This window comes from Gallus gallus, chromosome 5 (assembly GCF_016699485.2).
Source record: "Gallus gallus isolate bGalGal1 chromosome 5, bGalGal1.mat.broiler.GRCg7b, whole genome shotgun sequence".
Lineage (NCBI taxonomy): Eukaryota > Metazoa > Chordata > Aves > Galliformes > Phasianidae > Gallus > Gallus gallus.
Genome location: NC_052536.1, coordinates 31,024,055 through 31,047,168, shown reverse-complemented (window position 1 = coordinate 31,047,168; position 23,114 = coordinate 31,024,055). Strand labels below are relative to the sequence as shown.

The following is a 23,114-nucleotide window of genomic DNA, read 5'->3' as shown; positions in this document are numbered from 1 at the left end:
TTTGATCAGGTTTTGATTTCTCTGATCGCTATAGGCAGCATTTAGAAGGAAAATTCTTACATCGGCACGTGTAACTTTTAGACCTTCAGGATTTCTTTGAAAGAGATGGAAAGGAGTTTTTGAAGTGTTGTTTGCATGTTATTATTAACTAGAAAGTAGATTACATGAGTAAGAATGTGTCTGCTCAATACGTTGTATTAAGGAAATACAATGTATTTTCTATTACAATTTGATACAAAATGATACATGTATCATTTCCGTACTAGCTTTCCCACCTAGGATATCTGTTCTAGTTAAAGGCAAAATTATCTTGAAGGTTTGTCTTCAAATTTTGCTTGAAATGTGCAGCCAAAACTAAGGTTGTAGTTTCTGAATTCTTTAGTACTGATAAGTATTTGTCTTCGTAAATTTTAACTTGGTTGTGCTTTTTGCCACTTTACAAATTATATGCTAGTAATAATCACCAGTAGAGTCGGAATGTACATCCTGTAACACTCTTCCAAGTATTTCATTCTAAAGTGAGCTGGATGTCATCAGATAAACCAACAGATGTCTACAGATTTAAGGGCCAGATTATGTCGGCTATTCAGTAAGGATGAAGTGGAAGTTTTAACACTGACCATATGTGCATTTTAATTGACTTGTGGATTTTAGGGTGCCCTTGTACTCATGTTGCTTATACTATGGACAGTGATGGTAAAAATGGTAATTTTTGATTGTATTTAAGAAACAGTTCCTCACTGTGTCATTCTTCTGAAGTCTGCAGATAAGTCTAGGATAGAGTTTTATGAGCAGAGGAGATTTTGTACATCAGAAAGAAAAATATTTTATTCATGTGTTGGTTTTCAGACAATCATATTCTGGGCTATATTACAATAGCACAATAAATCGCTGAATACACTGTCTGCTGAATATGACCTCACCATGAAAAATTTGATGCATTAGAGTAGGAAAGGTTGGAATATATCAACCTTAGCTGACAAGGGACTTTGAATTTTGACCTAACACAGATGACCTTTGTGTGCAATAAAAGTGAGTTTAATCTCCAGGTCAAGGTTGAGGTGAATAGTAGGGCATTGTGGATTGGTTTGTGCTGGATGTGGCTGGATCACACCTAGCAAGTAAGGAAAATCAAGGTCTCTGCACGTTAGAGCAACCAAATACTTACTGACATAAAGTTTTCTCCTATCTGTTATACCACCTTAGAAAAAATGTGCAGTACCTTAACGAGAACTAACTCTTCAGCAGGTATTGGCTGATTCATTTGAAGTGCTTCAGAATAGAAAGTCTGAGTTGTGTATATCCTGTTCCTATAGATCATTGAATACGTAAGCTAAATAAAATTTCTCCTCTAGCATGCAAAAGAAAGACTGTCAAGTATATTGCCTTGCTATGAAAAGGGAGAAATCTGGAAGCTTTATTTCTTTGACAGCTAACCTGTCTTTGGAACATCGGAAGTTTATTCCTAAGTGGCTTATCCTTTTACAAGGAACACAATTAAGAGCGCTCTGATCTGTTTCAGTAGGCAAATACAAAGAAAACAAGTCCTTTTGAGCACTCCCTTGCTGTAAAAGGTATTTGATTATAGAAGCTAAGTTACAAAATGTTTTGGAGGTTGTCTAGGTTACATAATAAAGACGTATAGATTATTTAAATAAAAGATTGTAGTGTTTTATAGTAATCACAGACAAAATCTGTATTTTTAACTGGCTGGTGTTCCAGGAGTGCTTTTTTACTAACACACTAGTGGTACATGCCCTGAATGCTTTACACAGATAAGAGTGGTAGTGGTGGTGCTGGAAGAAGGAGGGTGTTCTCTTTAAATCTCTTTAAATCAGGCAGGAAAAAAAAAAAAGTTTGAGACTAATGGAAAGAACCTCTACTCCTTTAATAGAGCCTGCAAAATATATTCTCCAGGACTGATCAGCTCTGAAGGCTCTGGAGGTTTGATGATTGGAATGGCAGGAAATCACGCTTTCAGGACATAACGAATTGACTAGGCCATCCATCATTTGTTAGCATGCGCTGAAATGCTGGGTTTGTGTGCACAGGTCTGTGATTTAGTAAATACTTGGGAGATGAATAGAGCTTACACACAAGGGAAGATATTGCTGTCCTTCAGCAGCCTTAGACACAGATCCCTGCTGAGAAGGCTGTCTGACAGCAGCTCATCAGTAACTGGCCTGTCACAGTCAGTGATGCCCACCAGCCATCCCCAGTATATTAAATGCATTTTTAATATCTGCTTCAGTAGACTTAATGAAGAAAATTTAGTTTCCGTACTCTGATCACTGCTTCCTCAAGTGTTTTAAAGCATTGACTGAAGCACTTCCAAGAAAGAAACTGTGCTGATACCTGGAGAAGTTGATTGAAAATGAATGTGAAACAGAATGCAAACAGGAATGTTATTATCCAGCTTCCTTAAAGCAAAACAAAAATGTTTGGGAAAAGCACTCATCATCTTAGAAACAATTGACCCTCCTGCAGAGGGACCTTATGCAGCATGCTGTACTAGCAGTAGAGATGCAGTGCTGAGAAAGGTGTGTACACAGTGATTCTGTTTAGTGTGGCTGGGCTTGCCAAAAGGCATAGTTGCATTTCCTAGGCTTTCATATGTCAGGACTCAGATCAGATCATCATTCTGTCAGGCTTTCGGAGTCCTGAGAAGAGGATGGACATGAATGGAAGGAATGGAATAGATAGACAATTCAATAGACAATTCATGTTTTCAACAATTTTGCTAGCTACCATAAAGTTTTTGGTTTTGATGTTTTTCCAAAGGATACAGTGGTTGAAAATCAATGTAGCATTCCATTGTATTATCTAAATTGATGTAGAGAATAAATAATTAGACATATTGGAGAATGAAACTTCTGCTACTCTTATAATTTTGCAGGCTCATTGAGAGTTACACTCTATCAACATTCTCAATCGTAAGGAATTGTTTCTGTAACTTTCTACCAAGTGATAAGATGCTTTGCTACCTGTATATAGATAAACTTAATAGTTTGAATTTCCTGGGAGCTTTCAGGGAAAAAATGCTGTTTACATAAAGGCAAACATTGGTTTCCATTTTTTAATGAGATTCAATGCTTATGATACCTACTTCAAGACAGCAAGACAAACAACTTGATTTTTTTGAAAACATCCATTTGATACATTCACTTCTTGAGCTTTTTTTCCCTCAGGAATCCATTCTGTGTTCACAGAAGAGAAAGCAAGTGCTGAATGAGACCTATAAATTTGATTCTTGTATGTGTCAAAACAGTAATGTATTAAATGCATATTATTATAAAAATTTAAGACGTGTCCTAAACACTTACATTTTTATAACACATGGCAATGTTAAATAATACATCTTCTTGTTAGCATCTGTTTGCTGTCATTGTTGGCAGAACCTATGATTTATTACTTAAATTAATGACTACAACCATTTTGATTCTGATATATGCCCCTGAGCTTATCATATCACTTAATAAAATAACATATATGCTTTGATGAGAATCATTTTTAATTGTTTACTTCTTTAAGTTTCTGGTGAAAATATCATATCTGTGCAACGTGAATGTCTCAGAAGGTTGTACTGTATTTCAAACTGAATGAAATAATGATAAGGATTGTTTTCAGTAAGAATATAGATTACAGTAAGTAATCCTATTAAAACTGTCTTCTAAGACATGTCTAATAGAGCATTGTTAAGAAAAAAAGAAAAAAAAAAACAGCATTAGAAAAGATGTGGAAAAATACTGCTCTGTTTTCTTCAGATCCAGTAATGGTTAAAAGCCTTGTTCATTTGTTTGACTAATTGGTACCATACAAGTAGATTTCAAGCTCCCATTGGCATGCTAAGATTTCATGCTTTATCATTAGTTTTCAGCTTATATTTCATGGAGTTCTCATCCCTGGACTTCAAACAAAGAATTCAGAGTAAATGAACTTCTTGTCAGCAGGCTTACATTTACCAAACAGGAATCTGCACTTCTTGAAGGAAAAGTGTTCTGGCTTTTAAACTCCTTAGGTTGGAAACCATGTTTTGTCAGCAACTAAAGCATTTTTTTTCTGGTCTTATCATTTCTTTTCATATGTGTTTTTTAAATTCTGGTGTCCATAACAGTTTGAATGTGGTTGTGATTTGAATGGGATATATGATACAGTGCATGCCCTAAGCTACCCAATAGCCCAATTGATAATGACAGCCTGCTTGCTTTTCTTGAACTTGAATCCTCTGCTTTATCCTTCTCATCTGAGTAGGATCTTCAAGCAAGTGTTATTGTCTGTTGAAACTGGTGTAATGGCTTCAGGTTGGGATGTAGTGCTGAAGTGGACTCTGTTTGGATGAATATTCCTTATTTGCATATCTGGATCTAGATCTGGAAGGTATTTGAATTGTTTGGGATTATTGTTTCCCAGATAGCTCCAGGCAGCTGCAACACTAAAGAAAAATATCGTAACGCAGCACAAATTCTTCTTCCTCAGAAAGCAGAATGTTTTCAAATTTTTCTCTGAATGAGACCTATGTGAAACCAAAGGTAGTAGTTTCTGTAGTGTAGCCTGCTAGAAACTATTTTGAAGACAACATAAAAGCTTTGACCATATAGAGGTAATATTCATTTCTATGACTGAAGGGGTTTTTATCTGAATTAATATGAAGAGTCTTTTGGAGTTCCTCATCATTACAGAGGACTCAGATGATGATAATGACACCAACATGTCTCCCTTTCCATCTGTGGTTTGCTAAGAGATGGCAGAACTTCCTTTCAATCCACTATTCATACTGGTGGTGTCCAATCCTTTTGCATTTCTTCTGTGGAATGCTTGCGTATGTTCCGAGGCTAGAACTGGTACAGAGTACAAAAACTAATAGCCAGAGAATGAGTATAGATTCCTAATGGCAAAACAACAATTGAACACTAGCCATTTCCAGCACTAATATAGATGCATGTTCTCAATCCAACTGGCCTTCAGTTTTCAGTACAGGTAAGCAACGTGCTCTCCTGGACAAGCTCATTATTTTCAATTCACAAAATATAAAAAGATCAAAAGAAGACATAAATTTCTGTTTCTTACAGAGTTTAAAAAAGAAGTTTTGTTTTGAACAGTTGGCAGGTACTCCAAAAAGGCCAAGCAAGTTCAGTTCCAAATACAGTGTTTAATGACCTCATTGCAGTGAGTTTTCAGACACAGAAATATGTTTTTCTTTATCCTATTATTAGAAACAGGAGAGTATAATTATTGACCAAAAAGTCAGACTACATTTTTATCTCATTTGTATTGTGTTCCTTTGACATCAGTGGTCTGAGAGAGAGAAAGAAAATGGTTGTTTACAGGATAAATGCATGGTTTCAGTCCGAATTTTTTTTCTAGCCATGTTTGTCTGTTATTAAGCTCTTTAAGTGTACTTTTTTTCAAACAAATCCCACTGGCTACTCAAAAACTACTATCCATTAGCTTTCTGCTTATGTTTTTTATTTTAATTTACTATTTACACATGGACCTCACTAGTGATGGGCGAACATTTTTATGTGTGATTGTTTTTGTGGCTTTGAGATTTCTGGATGAAAATTTTGTCCATTTATCTAGTCAGATTAGCCTGCAGTTCTAACACTTTCAGTCTCAATAATTTAAAAATACTATTAAAATGTTTCATCTACTTTGAGAAATTAATATATTTCTTTGTAGGCTGTTGGGGGGGGGGGGGGGGGGGTTGGAATTAATTACATGACAGTCATTTGCTTTAATGTATTTTGTAATTCTTAGCATTTTAGTCTCTTCACCAAGGGTAATATATCAATGGAACTTTGCATTAGTGGATGTATACTGAAATAACCAGCAAAAATCATTAAAATATGCAGTGGAAAGCAACATGCTTAGTTTAATGTACTTCTGAATATTAAATGCAAGTAAAATGGTATATAGACATGGAGTCATCTGTTATATTTTAGTCTCTGAAGCAATAGCTGTGTAAACCTTAACCTCGTAATTTTGCAAGTTCCACTTTATCATGTAGCTGTAAAAGGTAATCAAAATAAATCATAGAAGATGAAGAAATATTTTCTAGGGCTTTCTGTATGCTTTCAGAAGTGGAGCTTGATCCATGAAATTTTGGTAAGCATATTAAATAATACAATATGATGTGCAACGTGTCAGGTCTGATAAATTATTTTGTATAGGACATTTATACAACATATGGTGAGCTGATATGTGAACAGCTTAATGACTAAATTATGTTAATCTTTCTTGCCGTATTTACTTTTCATTTTTAAAAAATGGTGTTTTCAATTTCTGATTTTACTTTTTTGATCATGGACAGATATAAGAAAGGTGTAGGTCATCTCCGAGAAGCTGTGACAGTGATCCAAGGTTCCTCAGCTGTGCAGTGTACATAACACAGATGTTGGGAGAGTCATCTGTCAGCTATGCCTCTCCTATGGAGTTAGAGTTCTAGGGGGAAAAGAATTCGACACAGTGCTGTCACTGTTACATTTTCACAATGGAAGAGCATGCAAATATTCAACCTCCTGCTTAGCAGTAGTGCCCTGTCTAATGTCTGTGCTGGTTAGAATAAAAAAATAGTGGGTGCATCTAGGGCTCATAGATCTGACAAAGGTCATGCTATGCTGGGCATTTGAATTGGAAATTGTCTGGACTTAGATTTTATAAAGCTCCTACTGTTGTCGGGGAAAATTTCAGCAGGGTTTTGTCCCTAGAGAGGCCTCTTAGGCCCTTTTCTGTCCTATGAATGAATTTAGATGTGAGGGTTTCTCTGCCTTAAAACTGTTAAGTTCATTTTGCATACATCCCCAGAGAGAAAAACTGGCAGATGCTTTTGTCTTGGAAGTGTTTAAAAGAAAACTGCAGAACAGGAACAAGGGAGAGAAGGGGCCCTGTGTGGAGTCCCAGAACATTTTGGAAATGGCCAATATGCAGTTTTCATCAGTACTAAGGCGGGGCACAATATGGTGCCTGTAGCTCACTGGGGAATATGAATGTTGATTAAGCATACTCCCAGGCTTTGAAATCCTGAAAGCGGTGTCAGAATAATGGATGTTGAGCAAATGTCAAGCATTTGTTAATTTCTCTGTTATTTGGAGTTTATCTACCATGATCAATCAAATAAACTAGTGCTTCTCTGTTGTGGCATGTGTCATTGATATGGTGATTAGGGGGCTAGAGAGGCCTTCTGCCTTTTTTTTTTTTTCTTTTTTTTTTTTTTTTTTTCTGTTACAGGTAACAGATTACATATGAACAGCCATAACTTTAAGAACTGTTGGTGGTTGGTTTAATGGGAAGTGATACAAAATACTTAACAAAATACTTTACAGTAGTGAAATAAAATAGTACTTGCATATCTGCTTTGCTAAACCTTAAATTCCATTGTTTCTGTTTTCGGCCTTAAAGCTCTACTGCTGGGGGGAGGAGAAATCACTTCTAAGTGAAAGTTGATTCAAAGAAAGCTACTTAAAAGGAAAAGTTTGAAAACAAAAGGTATCCAACCCAAATTAGTATTGTTCTATAGGTTAGCCTCCTTTTTGCCTCTCAATCTCTTGGTTTCATTAAAGGTGTCAACACCCTTATTTTTGACTGGGAAACATTCATGTGCCCGTTAGTTAAAAGTGGAGAGGATTACTCACTTTTTTTATAAGAACATGCACTCTTTTATAAGAGTATGTCGGATAAGTTGTTGGTTGTTGACTAACATGCAGAAATATTAACGGTCCAATCCAGAATATTCTTCTCCTCCAACTTCTCAATTGCTATTGTCTTCTGGTATCCTAGTTGTGCTAATTTGCCATTCTTAGGAGTTAGGTAATATACAAAGACCTGAGAGTTAAATGTGGAGAACAAATTAAAAATAAATCAAGAGAAAGAAAAGGTACTATGGCATTTGCTGTTTTACTGTAACATTCAGACTTCGAAATAGGAGTGGATAAAGAAGGGGTGTTTTGTTTGGGCCCTTTCTGAAAGCTACCCGAAGGATGTTAGGATGTTAGTTGTTAGATTCCACTGAATTATAGTGAAGTTTACTTACTCTCTTCTCATTTACTTTTTTCTTCTTTTTCTTCTTCTTTTTTTTTTTTTCAAGTCTAGTCTTTTAGTCTTTATGTGCTGTATATTTTTATTATGTTTTTGACAACCCAGAAATTTAAGAATTGTCAATGAGTCATGCCATATGACTTGATGCATATTGAGGTCACATTCAGTTTATGTTAACATAGAGCAAATGTTTGATGTTGAACTAGTTTTCCTTCTTCGTTAGTTTCCACATCGTTTATTTACTAAATCCTCTAAATCCATTTTACTGAGACTGATCAAATTTTGGTGCTTAATGAAGGTGATGCTATGAGGTGAACATACTGACTGTTTACGTCAGTGATGACTTTGTTTAGCTAGGGCATAGAGTCAGACTTCTCCCAGCCTTTACTGCAACAATGCAGGAAGCAAAGGTTGGTAATTGTGGCCATTTTCAGAGCAGTACAAAGAAAACAAAAATTTAAATCCTCAAGAAAGTGGATGAAGAAAAGGGAAACTTCTATTGCTAGAAGTAGAAAACAAGGCTAAAGAAGTTTTAGTATAGAGTAATATGAAATTGTGATCACCTCATGTCAAACTTTCTCCTGTCACCTGCCAGTGAGCGTGTTCATCGCGCTTCTAGACAGGAAGTTTAAAAGAAGAATTCTGGAAGACCACTTGTAAAAAGGAAGGGCTGGATTTCCTTTTTAGAGCATTCTGCCATCTCTTATGTTAAAATTAGTTTATTCCCTCTATGTAAGTTATTCCTTCTAGTACTCTATACCTGAGAAGTGCAATCAACGTTATGGTAAAGTGTAAGACTTCAATTTTGGAAAGACTGAAGTAGATTTTGTAAATCTATGCATGTATAATACAGTAACATAAAGATACAAGACAAAATATTACGCTGTCAGCTAGGTAGATTGACAACAATTATTCTGTGTTTTATTATATTATTATTACAAGTAACTTTTAAATTATAAACTTTAATACACTGTGAAGATTTTAAGGCTGAAAACGCAAGTGAACTAGCTGTAAATGGGTTTATTTCTTGCCTTAAATCAGTATCATTACTCAAACTGGAATTTAAATTATAATTGTATACAATCCATGCTTGATACAGGTAAAAATCTTTACATTATATCTTGCATGAGAAACTTCAATAAGATCCTCACTTGTTTAAGGAATGAACCATTTTTTTATTGGTTTACTGGAAGATTTTTTTGACTTAGGGTGTTCACTTTTACCCTGGAGATAGCTGTGCAACAGTGTGTGTGCCTGACATGTGATGCATGCAAATGCTAAATACAGTAGCAGCATGAGGCAAGTGTCATTAACAGTAATTTATGTAATGAAAGCCACCTGGCTGTCTTTGTAATTAATTGCTTGTAAATAATAAATTTAAATATAATTTATAGTTTTCTAAATTTGATTATATATTTTTAGGAGCAAATTGTTTAAGGGTGTTTGGGGATTTGTTTAGTTTCAAATTGGCAAGATATGCATTTTACATACAGGCTAATTTTTAACAAAATGAACAGTCTAATTAGCTGTAAATTGCCATTTACTAATAAAAGTAGTTTTGTATTTGTAGACTTAGAAGGAGAATATTAGAGAATGGCAGTAGAATGAAATTGGAAGGACATGTACTAAGATTATCATGATGATGGTGAGAAGCAAACTCTATTTGACTCCTATCAGTTTCTTTTGTCAGTGAACCCCCTGACAATATGATCAAAGGATACCAAAAAGGTATGGTATCTTCTGGTATGCGTAAGTTGAAAAGGTTTGAAAGGCATTCAAGTCCTATGTAAGAATATTTTCTTAATATTTGACTGAATTTTATTTTCATTTTTAGCATTGACATTGTACTTTTAAAGCTTGTATTTTGAATATCCTTTGTATTTGCTTACAGGGGTCTTTGTGTGTTTTGGCATTTTGGTAGGTTTCAAAAATGGAACAGTTGTTTTTAATTCTGGAAGGAAAAAAATAACAGTATTTCAGGGAAATTATTATCTGCTTGCTCACTAAGATAAGACCTAGAGGTAATTTCTTTTCAGGTGGAAATAGCACTATTCCACTCCTGTGTTGTCAGAGTTCCATCTTTAACCATAACATCTACTGCTGTTTATCTACTCAGAAAACGTCCTGCTGTTCTTCTCACCGTCAAATTGAAGTAATGGGGAAACAGCGACTTTCTTCTGACTTTACTTTAGACTTTGCAGGGGCTAGATCAGAAATACTTTGTAACGATTAGAATATTGCTTATTTTGAGCTACGCTTCTCTTGCTACTGCCAAAAGTTAGTTTTTGTATTGATGAAAGGAGGTGATTATTGGCTGTGTTGATCATTTGTGTTTAGCTCTGCATTTTATTTTTTTCACATCTGATACAAATCATGTGTTGTCTTCAGTTGTTTTAAAATATATTGGCCATTACAACAGACACCAAAAAACGAGGTGTCTACAGGAGGAATTGGTGCCCTGTTCTTAAAGGAACTTCTAAGTCTTTCTAAATGAAAAATCATTCAAACAGTATCTAATACTGGCAATTTTCCTCTGTCTGCTGCTAGAACTTATTGGCCAACTAGGTCAGACATTATTAAAGTTCAAGTGGCCCAGTGGGAAAAGTAATGGCCTTATGCTACTATGAATTTTAAATGCTGCCATTTCTATGTATTGCACCATCATCTGTTCTTGCACATCACTAAATTGCATAGAAGTTGTGAGACCAACCAATGTCAAGGTCATAGAAGTGATGACTTTTCTCAAGTAGCCTTCTCAAAGCTTTGTCATAGTTATTCTCATAACCCTGTCTATAGGCAGCAAAGCTATATGTATATGCCTGCATTTAAGCTATTTTATTATTATTGCATAGGGTGAACTTGCAATGCAGGAAGTCTTTTGGCTCAGACTCCTTATTTTTGACTTTTACTTTAAACGTAACAAAGGTACAAAATCGACTTTGATGCAAAAACACTTTTTAGTAAGTGATTCATACTCACATCTTTTGACTTGAGGTGTTCTACAGTTTAATGAACTGGATATTGCTGATTTTCAAAATTGGTTAGTGATATAGCTCTGCAAGTGATCTTTAATCTTGTCTTGTTTTTAAATTGGTATCTTTAAGGCTAAAATGAACGTGTCACCTCTTTCACAGGTACTTCTTTTTATCTATATGTTTATTGAAATTTTATAGCATTAATACATTTGTAATGAGAGTATTTCCCCAACAACACTGTATTGGTTTTGTGGTTCCCAAAGTACTGGAGTAGCAGGAAAGTTCTAACATTGAAAGATATCTGCTTTACAGAAATAACGTAACATTTCATGAAGAGATGTGACAAGCACATGACTCTCATACTGGAGAATGTGGAAGGAAAAAGACAATTTCTACGATACCTGAATTCCTACAAAAACTACAATTCATTGTTGGATGTACTTCCAAGATAAGCTTTGACAGTGTTACTTTGGGATTTCACCCATAACAGCTTCTGAATTTTGGAAATGCAAATCCCCATGCACAGTCTTTTAACCATTATGTTTGTCATCTTCATTAGGTGAAGCATTCCATTTTGTGAAAGTGTAGCACTGACGCAATGTTCTTTGTGGTTCAGATTCACTCTTGTTTGTTGTTGTTGTTGTTGTTTTGTACTGATCACTCTTCCTTTGTTCCATGGTAAAATATATGAAAGGTAAAACAACATTTTTAGTCTTTCTATTTTGGGCAAAAAATGTGGAGATAAAGCTGAGGGGAAAGAATTGCATTTTAAAATGAAGATATGAAACAAATAAAAGCTTGTATTTGTACCTAAGATTTTACATTTCCATAAATCTCAGAAAGTGAAGTGGAAAGTTTACCTTATCCCTAAGCAATACCATTGACCTTCTTGGCCACAAGGGCACACTGCTTTCTCATAGTCACTCTGTTTTCTACCAGGACACCCAGATCCTCTCTAGCAGGTCAACCTCTCACCTGTATTGATGCCTGCAGTTATTCCTCCTCAGATGTAGAACTCTGCACTTGCCCTTGTTGAACGCCGTTTCCACCCATCTCAGCTTCTCTGGGTCTTACTGAATGGCAGCACAGCCTTCTGGTGTGTCATCCATTCCTCCCAGCTTCATATCATCAGCCAACTTGCTGAGGGTGCATTCCGTCTTTTCATCCAGGTCATTGATGAAGATGTCGCACAAGATCGGAACATGGCTTATCTTTCATGTTGCTGTTGCCTTTGCTGAAACATACAACCCTTCACCTCACTGTACTCACATCCACTGTTTCGTCTCCATAAATGTTCAGCAAGCTTCAATGAATGCAGACATGTGCAATTTTTTCTGCATGGAGAAATTCAGTTACAGCCCTTTGCTTCATACAGAATTCCATGTCAGATGCCATTTTGTCAGACTGCCCTTCTGCTACCAACTGTCACATGGGAACAAAATTTAACAGAGTATTGTTGGGAAGATTCAGCCTCTACTGCCATATCACCAACGTGCGCCTCTGCCATTGTGGGTCAACATAGTAAAATAGGAGGCATTACTTTCAGGGCAGCCCTTTAATAATAATTGTGGAAGTTGTTGGATTTTCTTCAGGTGTGGCTCTATTAAATAGGAATCATAGAATCATAGAATCACAAAGTTGGAAAGGACCTACAAGAGCATCTAGTCCAACCATCCTCCCATTACCCTTGCTACTATGGGAAATACTAAGTTGGACAACGCCCGAAATCTTGGCTAGATATGGAAGCATGTTTTGCTGAAAAGAGGAAGGCAAACCATTCCAGTTAAAATCTTTTAGTCCTTACTGGCTGCTTCTTGGCCATAGTTTTGCATCAGCTGTAGTTATGAAATGCTGATCTGTGTGTGTTAGCTGATTATCTGCAAGTACTTTATACTTACTGCAGGTCTCCAAACAGAACATTCTGGTGTACTCTCCAGGGATGGTAGTACAAGCAGGAACACCCAGAGCAGGACCAGGACCATGCCCAGGCAACTTTTGATGATGGCCAATGAGGAGACTCCACGGCCTCCCTGGGCAGCCTGTGCCAGTGTTCAGTCACTCTCACACAACCTTCTGACATTTTGACAAAACCTCCAGTGTTTCAGTTTGTGTCTGTTTCACTGGGTAACGTTGGGAAGTACCTGTCTCTGTTTTCTTTATACTCTCCCATCATGTGTTTGTATACCCCATGAAGTATCCTGAACTGTCATCATCAGCAGCTGTGATCTTTTTGTGCTGACTTGCAATGCAGATGAATGTTCATGACTCTGTCCCCTCTCCAAGTACACTGTACTGTCTTTTTAAGCAATTTTCAATACCGTGATGTTGTAGCTTCCTGTCAGTGGCATCTTGCAATAGGTGTTCCAGCTATGTTTGAAGGAGCTGCTTCATTTTGCCAGGCAGCTTTCATTTTGCTGGCTATTTATGTAATTTTGCCAGTAGCAATAGAATAGTGGCCAAAAAAAGAAAAAAAAGTAAAAAAAAAGCAACCGTAGAGGGGCAGACAAGTGGTTTTCGTGTTTAACAGGGGGCCTATGTTAAATAGAAGAAACACAGAAGCAGCCATGTGAAAATATAAATCTACTTCTCTTGGGGAGACGCATAAGGCTTGAAATTCTTGGAATGGTTCTATTGAACTAATTCTCTCCTACAGTCACTGCAATTCAGCATATATCAACCTTGTTTGGTTCTTGCCTGATTTTTATTTATTTATTTAGTATTTGGGGTGAGTCCTAAATGGTCTGAACAGTTGGGAGCATTGGAGAGACCTGTCAGACTAAAATGAAGTATAAAGATGAAATCAAGGACACCAAGGGAACAAAATAGAATGGATAAGAGTAAAATGGGAGAACGGAGAGATAATGGAGATAATGGTCTTAAATCTTTTTGATGTGTCAATGAATATAGTTGGATAATTGTGCAGTAAGTACAGTAATGTTACTGGGAATGGTTTTAAAATACAAAAATCTGTGTTTGAGTTGGAGAGAACTCAAACCAGAATCTAGGTAAATGTTTGTCCTGTTTCGTGTTGTTCTGTTATTTAATTTCTGAATCTTTTCTCTACATTCATTTCTACCGTTATGACCATGTAAATCTGCCAGATAATAATAGTTAGATGGAGAGCCATTAGGGGGCCATATGTATCCAGCTCATTTATAGCCTGCAGGGTTGTTTGTTTTGTTTTGTTTTATCCAAATAAATCAACTTGAAAAAACATAGCTATGTATATGTGTGTAGCCTGTTTAAGTGTATAATCTTAATTTCTTTCCTTTGTTCAGATTTTAATGGCCACATCTACACATTGAAGATTGTCACAATTGGATAATACACCTTTTGGGGATGCATTGTGGTGAATATCTCTTGGCCTCTGTGTTGAATGATGTATATTTAAGAATATTTAAAATCTCGACTGTATTGTCATTCATGAAATTAATGGATCACAGAAAAACAAATACATATAATAGATAGTTTATATTGCTAACGTTTTTCTAGTTTTAATATTCAGACAATGAATATTCCAGGTGAACATTTATCATTATAAAATGTCAGAGAGGAAGGTTCAGCTTACTACTGTCACACAGATGTGCTGGACAGACAAGCCCAAACTAGGTGTTATGGCAAAGATGCCAGAAACATGAGATACAGATAACCCAAACTGATAAGCTCACTGCAGAGCACTGAACATAGTCTGGTTTAGTTACTTTGCTCCTAATGCTTCAGCTGGTTTATTTAGAGGTAACTTTATATTGTGCTACATAGACATACCTTCAGTTTCAACTTGAACAAACCATTTAGTCATTCTGTTCTACAGTTTTGTCTTTTCGAGGAGAGTGTAAGACTTGCTTATCTTATGTTAATATCTCTGAGATGTGAATATTGGAAGGAGAAAGGCCATTTAAGTGTGGAGAGAATATTTACGTTTAATGTAAATATGATGTAATGCAGGTATTAAATCCCCATGCTGGAAATCTGTCAGAAGAACAAGACTTTAGGCACTGCTGAATATTTGAACTACCTATGTTGTGCCTTAGTAGTTAAGCTCATGAAAGGGAAAATGTTAATTATTCATAGTGCTTTGCTGTACCATAAAACTCGATTTATTGAGACTATAATTTGTTCAAGTTGCATGTAGTAGGAAAATATATCAGAAGTAATTAATTGTATTCAGGATATGATGAGGTAGATATATCCACAGAGGACAATTGAAAACAGTAGCAGTGTGGTATTGATTGCTTTTTGGGGGGAAAAAAAATCTTGTCCCATTTCTAAATGTTAACAATTCAGAGAGAAAAATTCCCACTTGAGAAGAATGCTTTCCAGGTTGCTTCATTGCCAGGTGTTTGACATTGAGGGGAGCCTTAGATGAATGAAGCTTATGGCAGCTTTTGGAAATGACCGACTCCAGGGAATCTCTGCTTCCTGCTGTGAAAGTTTCTGTTTTCAAAGCACATCAGTTTCAGTGGGAATGTTCCAGTGGTCCCATATGCTACTTCTGACAGAGAGGGAAGTTTTTAACCTGAATATGAGACAGCTAGTGAAGAGTTTCCCTTGCTGCTAACAAAATGAATTTCAATATGTTGCCAATGAACAAGCGGTATGTTTCCAACTTCTGATGGAATTTAAGTCCATCAATTATTAAAGGAAATTTTGCTTTGTTTTTCTTTGTCTTTTCCCTTTTAACTTCAGTACCTGCTACTGATAGGGCTTTGTGGGTTCTGAGGCTGAAAAAGAATCACCTAAACAATATGCTAGTTTGCTTTGAAACTCTTGCTATATTTTCCTCCCCTCCCTCGTATGCTCTCTCCTTGACCTAGCAGCAGGAAGCCTTTGTCTGAGGTGTTCATCTGGAACAACTTTTCCACACTTGTTTTCATGTTCTGTTAGATTACAGGGCAGCAGGCCTACCTTTGAAGCTCCCTTCTCTTTTGTTTCTTTGCAGTGCACTCCAGTAATTAACTTTGTCCTTCTTTTATTTGTTCCAGTCAATCGCAGTCCACTCTGCTGAGCATCTTCTCCCAGGAGTACCAGGTTAGAAGTTTTCTCCTTTGTGAGGGTTGACAGGTGCCTAATTGAATGATGAATGTCCCTTTATTTCTTTGTAATTGAACTGCCAGCTTTCTGATTGGTTTGGAGGATGTTCCCTTTTCCACATCAAGCACCGCCTGAGTCTCAGTGGATGGCTGCCAAGCCTACCCATCCATCTGTCTAATAACATCTAGCCTTTGCTTATTTGGTGGACCTGTAATAAATTATGCTAAACCATTATTATTCTGACAATAATAATTTCCCTGTGTTGCGTGGTTCCATGTGCTAAATGTTTGCTGACTTGCACTGTCAGTGCTGCTTTCCATTGCTGACAGAGATGATGATAAATGACCATTGCCGGAGTGGCAGAAGGCAAGAGAGGCAGAAAATGGAGTCATTTATCATGAGATGACAGGTGTCAGTCAAGTGGCAAGTCTCTGTGGAATTACTTTTTGTAGTTTTTCAAATAAGTTGTTTTTAAGCAATGTTCTTCCTGGTTAAAAATGCCAATTGAATTGTAAAACTAGTGTACACCAGATTTAGATGGAATTGAATTGAGGGAAAATTAATACAAAGATTGAAAGAGAGAACAAGTTTTACTTTGCCCTCTGCAGCCTTCAGTAAACTTATTTAGATTCAATTATTGTGACCTTATTGGCTTTTACATATATGGTACATTGCAGTACACTATAAAGACATTCATTTCAATTGAACATCATTTCTATATAGAATCTAAAAACATAGTTCAGTTTGTATAACAAAGTGTAGCCAAGGCATGTGTTTGGACAGTCGTGATTTTTGTGTTTTGATCTATGACATATTTGTAAGACTTTCTTTTGTTTTTCTAGAAACAAATAAAAAGAACACATGCCAAGCATCATACTGCAGAAGCAGTTGAAACTTACTACCAAAGGTATGACCTCCTCACCCTAGTTAAAAGGATCTTCACTGATTTTTTATTGTAATTATAAGTAAATTAGCTTATTAGCTTATGAAGATGATTTTCTATAAATATAAATTAACAATTTGGGATTAATGTTACAGAACTGTTCACCTAAATGTGTTTATCAGTGTACGTACAGAACATTTCAGGTTTTGGTCAGTCTGATCAAGAAGTGTTTAACTTCCTTGGCTTTTAATCCAGATAAGCAAATATCATTTTTTACAGTGCATATGAGAGCATTCATTATATACTGCCTATAGTTTGTAATTATGTAATTTCATTGTCAAGACTAATATTAATGATAAATTCCTTACAGCTAGTGAGTGTCTTCTGTTGCATCTGCTTGTACTTCTAGAAAAAACAGCTGTTTTACATTGCAAAAGTTACATACTAAATTTCTGTATTGCCAGCTTTAATTTTTAGATCACTCCTGTTTTATCAACAGAAGTGTCAGAAATAGCTTTTAGGGGAGAATGTCATTTTACGATATTCTACAATTATTTGTGTCTTAAGCTAATAAAATGTTTGCGACATCTTATAGTTTGTCTGTTACTTCTATACACTTTATTTAAAATGTAGCAATGACATAATTGGGGCATAATGATAACTGGTAAAAATGTGCAATTAAAGAATACTTTGCAGACTGACATATCTGAAGAGCTTGCATGGCAAGCAAGTTCATACTTGTGATTATAGATGCCTGATATCTGTGCTTAATGTTAATCTGTATGAACCAGGAAAATAAACAAAAAGCTTCCATTTGTAAACAATTAACCACTCTCTGTGCTTGTGCAGAATCATACACTTAAACCTAAGCACAACCTGATTATATCAGAAAGAAAGTCTAGTGTGAACTGTGGTCTTTGGGGGGCTTGATTTTTTTTTTTTTTAAGTAGTTATATAGTTTTGTAAAAATTTGTACTGGATCACATCACACTTCTCCCAGTGTTGATGTTTGTTTAGGAAGAATATTTGTTTTAAATGTTGTCATTTTAATAACCATATGTATGAGATACTTCATTTAATTAATTTTAACTAGTATAATTTTAGTGAAGTGCCCTATGTTAATTGTAACTGTAATAATTCTTTTCTAAGAACACATGCAAATAAGTTAAACACTTTTTATGATGATAATATTACTAGTCCCATTTCATTGAACCTGACACACTGAATAAAGTTTTGCTTTTTGCAAAGCAGTAGTGTTCTTGGTGCCAGTAAGTTTATAGGTGTAATTATGTTTGGCTCACATCAGGTGGGAGTATTTGGTGGTCTGTCCCCTTCTGTACAGCCTGAAGTATGATGGCAGTACATAACTAATGCATTATGTATGAGGCTATGTGGTAGCTATGCTATTACTATCACAGAATCACAGAATCACAGAATGGCCTGGGTTGGAAGGGACCTCGAGGATCATAAATCTCCAACCCCCCTGCCGGGCCGGGCCACCAACCTCCCCATTTACTAGACCAGGTTGCCCAGGGCCTCATCCAACCTGGCTTTGAACACCTCCAGGGACGGGGCATCCACAACCTCTCTGGGCAGCCCATTCCAGCACCTCACCACTCTCCTGGTAAAGAACTTCCCCCTAACATCCAACCTAAACCTTCCCTCTTTCAACTTAAAACCGTTCCCCCTTGTCCTGCTGTTATCTACCTTTTCAAAGAGTTTACTCCCTTCCTGTTTATAGGCTCCCTTCAGGTACTGAAAGGCTGCAATGAGGTCACCCCGCAGCCTTTTCTTCTCCAGGCTGAATAAGCCCAGCTCCCTCAGCCTGTCCTCGTAGGGGAGGTGCTCCAGTCCCCTGATCATCTTTGTGGCCCTTCTCTGGACCCTCTCCAACAGCTCTCTGTCTTTCTTGTACTGGGGGCTCCATACCTGGACACAGTACTCCAGATGATTGCATACTAGATTGTATATATTGCAAATTGTTAACATGGCTGGATAAAATGTACATATTTTAAAATCAGGTATGTTCTTGTTAATATATAGAAAACTCATCTCAATCCAATTTTTGATTTATGGTGTAGTGTCTTGTAGTCTACAGGGGCAGACTGCTTGAGTCAGAAGCCAGTTTGAAATGCTGCAAGTGCAAACAAACATGACGAACATGTTGACTACTCTTTTGTAGCATCCATCTTAGAACTGTACAGTCTGTGTGATACACTCCCTCCTACATACAAATATTTGTGCATTCCTCTGTCTGAAACAACACAATTTTGAATGTAGTCATATCCAGTGGTCCTTGTTGGGAGAAAGCAGAAGTTCAGTTTAGTGGAATACTTCCTGCTGTTCAGCTGAGACTGGTATAGGCTTCAATTTGGACCAGCACAAAGCGAAGTTATAAGAAGGATCGGCAAACTATTCAGTACAGTATTCTAGTCAACAAGTGAAATCTGTTAGTCCATAATGGAATTGCCAGTAGCACTCCATTGTCAGCTGTAGCTGTGATGTTTGATCATCTGGGCATGTTTTAGAACATTAGTCTCAGGCAAATCTTCTTGGTTAAGTATCTTTTTCTTTAACTGTCTTTTTTTCCCCACCATTATAAATTTTCAAGTGTTCACGTTTACATGAGACATCTTATTTTGTATTTTTACATAGAATTGAAATAAGTTACACCAATAAGTTTTTATCAGTTCCTTTATTCATTAAGCCTGAGAATAACTTGCAAACAAAAAACCATTATCCTCTGTGAAGAGTTACATATAAAGATGTTAAACCCATTTCACAGAAAGGTAAAATGATAATAATATCTGCAGCTAATGAGCAGAAGAAGGGCTTCTGATGAATAGATAATGACAGAACTAGAAAAGCTGTGGTCTTCTAATGATTTGCTATATAAATAAAGATCGGATAAATGAGCAGGTTCAGATGTTGCTAAATATTGCTCCTAACCAGATTGTTGCAAAGCAGAGTGGTTTCCAATAGTATAACGTCATTCCATCAACTCCTGAAAATAAGATCTTGTATAGATCCTAAATTCTTCTTTTAATATTTCTTCTCATATTCTTCACAATATTAAGTTCATTTTTATACTCTGATTTCACTGGAGTTAGTCTTTAGTATTTAAACTATTACCTACTATTACCTCTGTTGATAAAATCTGTGATGAAACTTCTGAGTCTATTTTTTGTGCATAGTAACAAATTGAATAAGATGTACAGTGATTTGCACTTTGTAGCTGAAGATCAAATGGAACTCAAAATCCTCTCACTGAGTAATGCAGATATTTAATAGAATTAATAGAGATTTAATAGAGATAATTTTAATAGATTTAATGGAGATTGTTTAAAATACTTATTTATTAGAATGCTTCTTATGAAATATGCTCTATTGGGCTGTACAGGAATTACCTTTCTTTGCCTTGTGTAGGTACCTGAACGGGGTGATGAAAAATGCAGCTGCCCCTGTTTTACTGGAGCTGGCCAATGAGGTAGTAATCTTCACTTTTTTCTTTAATTTTCCAAATGTAAAACCTAGGGGGCATATGTATAGTGACTTTACTGATAAATTTAATTAACCTAAAATAAATGGTTTCCAGGCACATTAGACATTTAAAATTGTTCCCCAGTCTGTTAGTACTTATAACAATTAGACAAAAAGCCTCATTTATTAATAAATCAGTTAATGTAATTAGTCTCCTAACTTCAAGAAGAATGTGTAAGCAGCTGAATTTTTATTTTGCTGGAAATTTCAGGCAGACCATAGGTCTTTAAAGCACAATTTTACTAAAAGTTCCTAAATTGATTAAGTGAAGTTGCATCTGTTAACATCTTTTAAATAATTTTTGTTTTAATACAAAGGGTTAAAACAGTTCATTTTCCTGACTCCTTTTAATTCTGTTCATACAGATTAGAGGATGACTAATGAAAACTGCTTAATAGAAGACAATTAAGCAGAATAAATTCCTCCGTATAGCTGTTTCCTAGAAAAGCTGGTCTGTGAAAAGTTTCAAATTATTGCCATTAAAGTCAGACAAATTTATCAATACCGTTTATTAAGTACAATACAATTCTGGAGAATCAAGGTATTAAAATATACTCTCTAAAGCACCACCTTAAAGAAAACGTAAAAAGTTTGGAAGAGTGGTGGCAAGCTTCCTAGAAAAAAAATCCATCAACTTATCTACCCTTTAAGTTAAAAAATGTTTATTTACAATAATAATAGCAATATTCGATGGAACTGCTTACGCAACTCTCAAAGAGATAAAATGAAATGTATGCTGTCTTTTTGTTGCATTTCCATAGAAGGTGTTAGGAGGCAGAAAACGAGTGCTTGCATTAAAAATGATACAGCAGTATGAACATTAAGTGTTGCAATAGCAGCAACTTCTGCATATTACATTAGTAAGAAAGAGTGGTTTCTCTCCCATGTACATTGCTGCAGCTAGCAAATGAGTGATTACCTATCAATTACTAGAATATATTAATGGTCTTTGAAGTGTCCACGTGTCTTGATCATACTGTTAGCAAAGAGTAAAGGATTTAGTTAACATTAGTAGTAATGTGTAGCTTTTTCTTTCATTTTGTTAAGTATTTCTGGAAGAAACAGGTCTTAAACTACATTCTGTTCTCAGAATATAAAGTATGACCTTATTAAGAATTTAAGTAAACAACTTGTTTCATGATACATTGCACCTATATTATACAAGAACTGTCTTTGAAATATTTCAAGCACAAAGTAATCTATGTTACTGGTTCATTGTATATTTTTTCCCATTGATTTAGAGATTATGCATATCATTTCTGACTCTAGTGAGTGTATCTTTGTTTATATTACACTAATATGCCTTTGCAATACAGATCAAAGTTTTCTGCAGTTCAGAAATAAATAAAATTTAGATCTAAGAGGGAAGGGAGATGTACAAAGAACTTATCTGCTTCTGATTTCATGGTAGCAGGTATATAAGAAAGGCAATGTATTTTGTGACTGCTGCCTAATGTGTTAGTGAAATGTGGCAATAACCAGCACCAGATTACTGCTTCCAAACAATCAAGCTGCCATTTTTATATGATAGTTAATATTTAAATGACATACTCTTGCATCTGCTGACAATTGATGTAACGGTAATACTTTATGAGTCAATATATATTTAATCAGTGGAAACTGTAAAAATTGATGAGAAAAATGTTACATAGGTGCATTACAGTGTGTAGCAGCTCTGTTAAATAGAGACAGCTCCATATTACTATATTTTGGGGCTGGTTACTGAAGGTTTTTTTGAGGATGTGTGAGACTACTTTTAAGTTATTTTATTTTATAAGTAGTTCCAATGCACTAAAATAAATCTAATTTCTGTTAGATAGGAATAATAAAATTAGTCACTTTTCTCTTCATACAAATATTTTCAAGTGAGAGTTGAAGCACTATGAATTTTACTTACATGCTAAATTCTGACATGAAGCATGATGGCCCTATTTCAAAGAAAGATGGACACATGATTAATATGAAAATTAGGGAGATGCAAGTACCTGAACTAATAAGGTAGTCCTTATTCAGGCTGGACTACCTTCAGTAATTTCACCATTTTTCATGTGTCAGCTCTGATGTGGGTTACTGGAAATAAGCAGCTCTGTTGAAAGCATTTCTCTCTACTTGGGGAATTTAAGGGCATCCAAGTACATACATATTTGGAAAAAACATATGCATAAATGAAACCACCTTTTTTTTGTGTGTGTCTAGTTACTAAATCAAGCTAAATTTTTTTGTACTAATATTGAACTTGAATACATGTCAAGACAAATTCACTGTGGCAATGTATGAGCAAGGTCTACTGTCTCATAGTTAAAATTCCAATTCAGAAAGGGAGTATTGTAATGAAATCTAAAAAGCTATGGTAATTTCAGGTGGAACTGCAACATACAATTTCCGCATGTATAAGAAGTATTAAAGTGGAGGAAGAGCTTTGTTAAGAGGGAAGATTTAAATTCAAGAGAATTTTTTACCTAGTCCAGCACATCTGTTGGAGGTGTTTTATTCAGCAAAACTAAGAAAAATCCTCTGATGGTATTAAGGCTATGCGATATCACCTGATGGGTGCTATATATAATAAATATTTACAGCAAAATATCAGCATTTCTTCTTTTCCTTGGTAGGTAACCTTACAAAAGAGATTGTGTTGCCATCGTTTTTAAAAA

General features: G+C 35.7%; 1 protein-coding gene across 5 annotated transcripts in view; it reads left to right on the top strand.

Annotated features, from left to right (window-relative positions):
* The window catches only part of CDIN1 (CDAN1 interacting nuclease 1), a 115,517-nt gene that overhangs the window by 4,698 nt on the left and 87,705 nt on the right, over positions 1–23,114 (top strand). For 4 of the 5 annotated variants that reach the window (XM_025150727.3, NM_001031200.2, XM_015287347.4 and 1 more), the window contains exons 2-4: positions 15,992–16,037; positions 16,883–16,947; positions 20,350–20,410. In XM_025150727.3, the coding sequence (XP_025006495.1) occupies positions 15,992–16,037; positions 16,883–16,947; positions 20,350–20,410 (172 nt within the window). Of the gene's footprint in view, positions 1–15,991; positions 16,038–16,882; positions 16,948–20,349; positions 20,411–23,114 lie in introns of those variants that run through there. The other variant, XM_025150728.3, reaches the window with a different exon arrangement.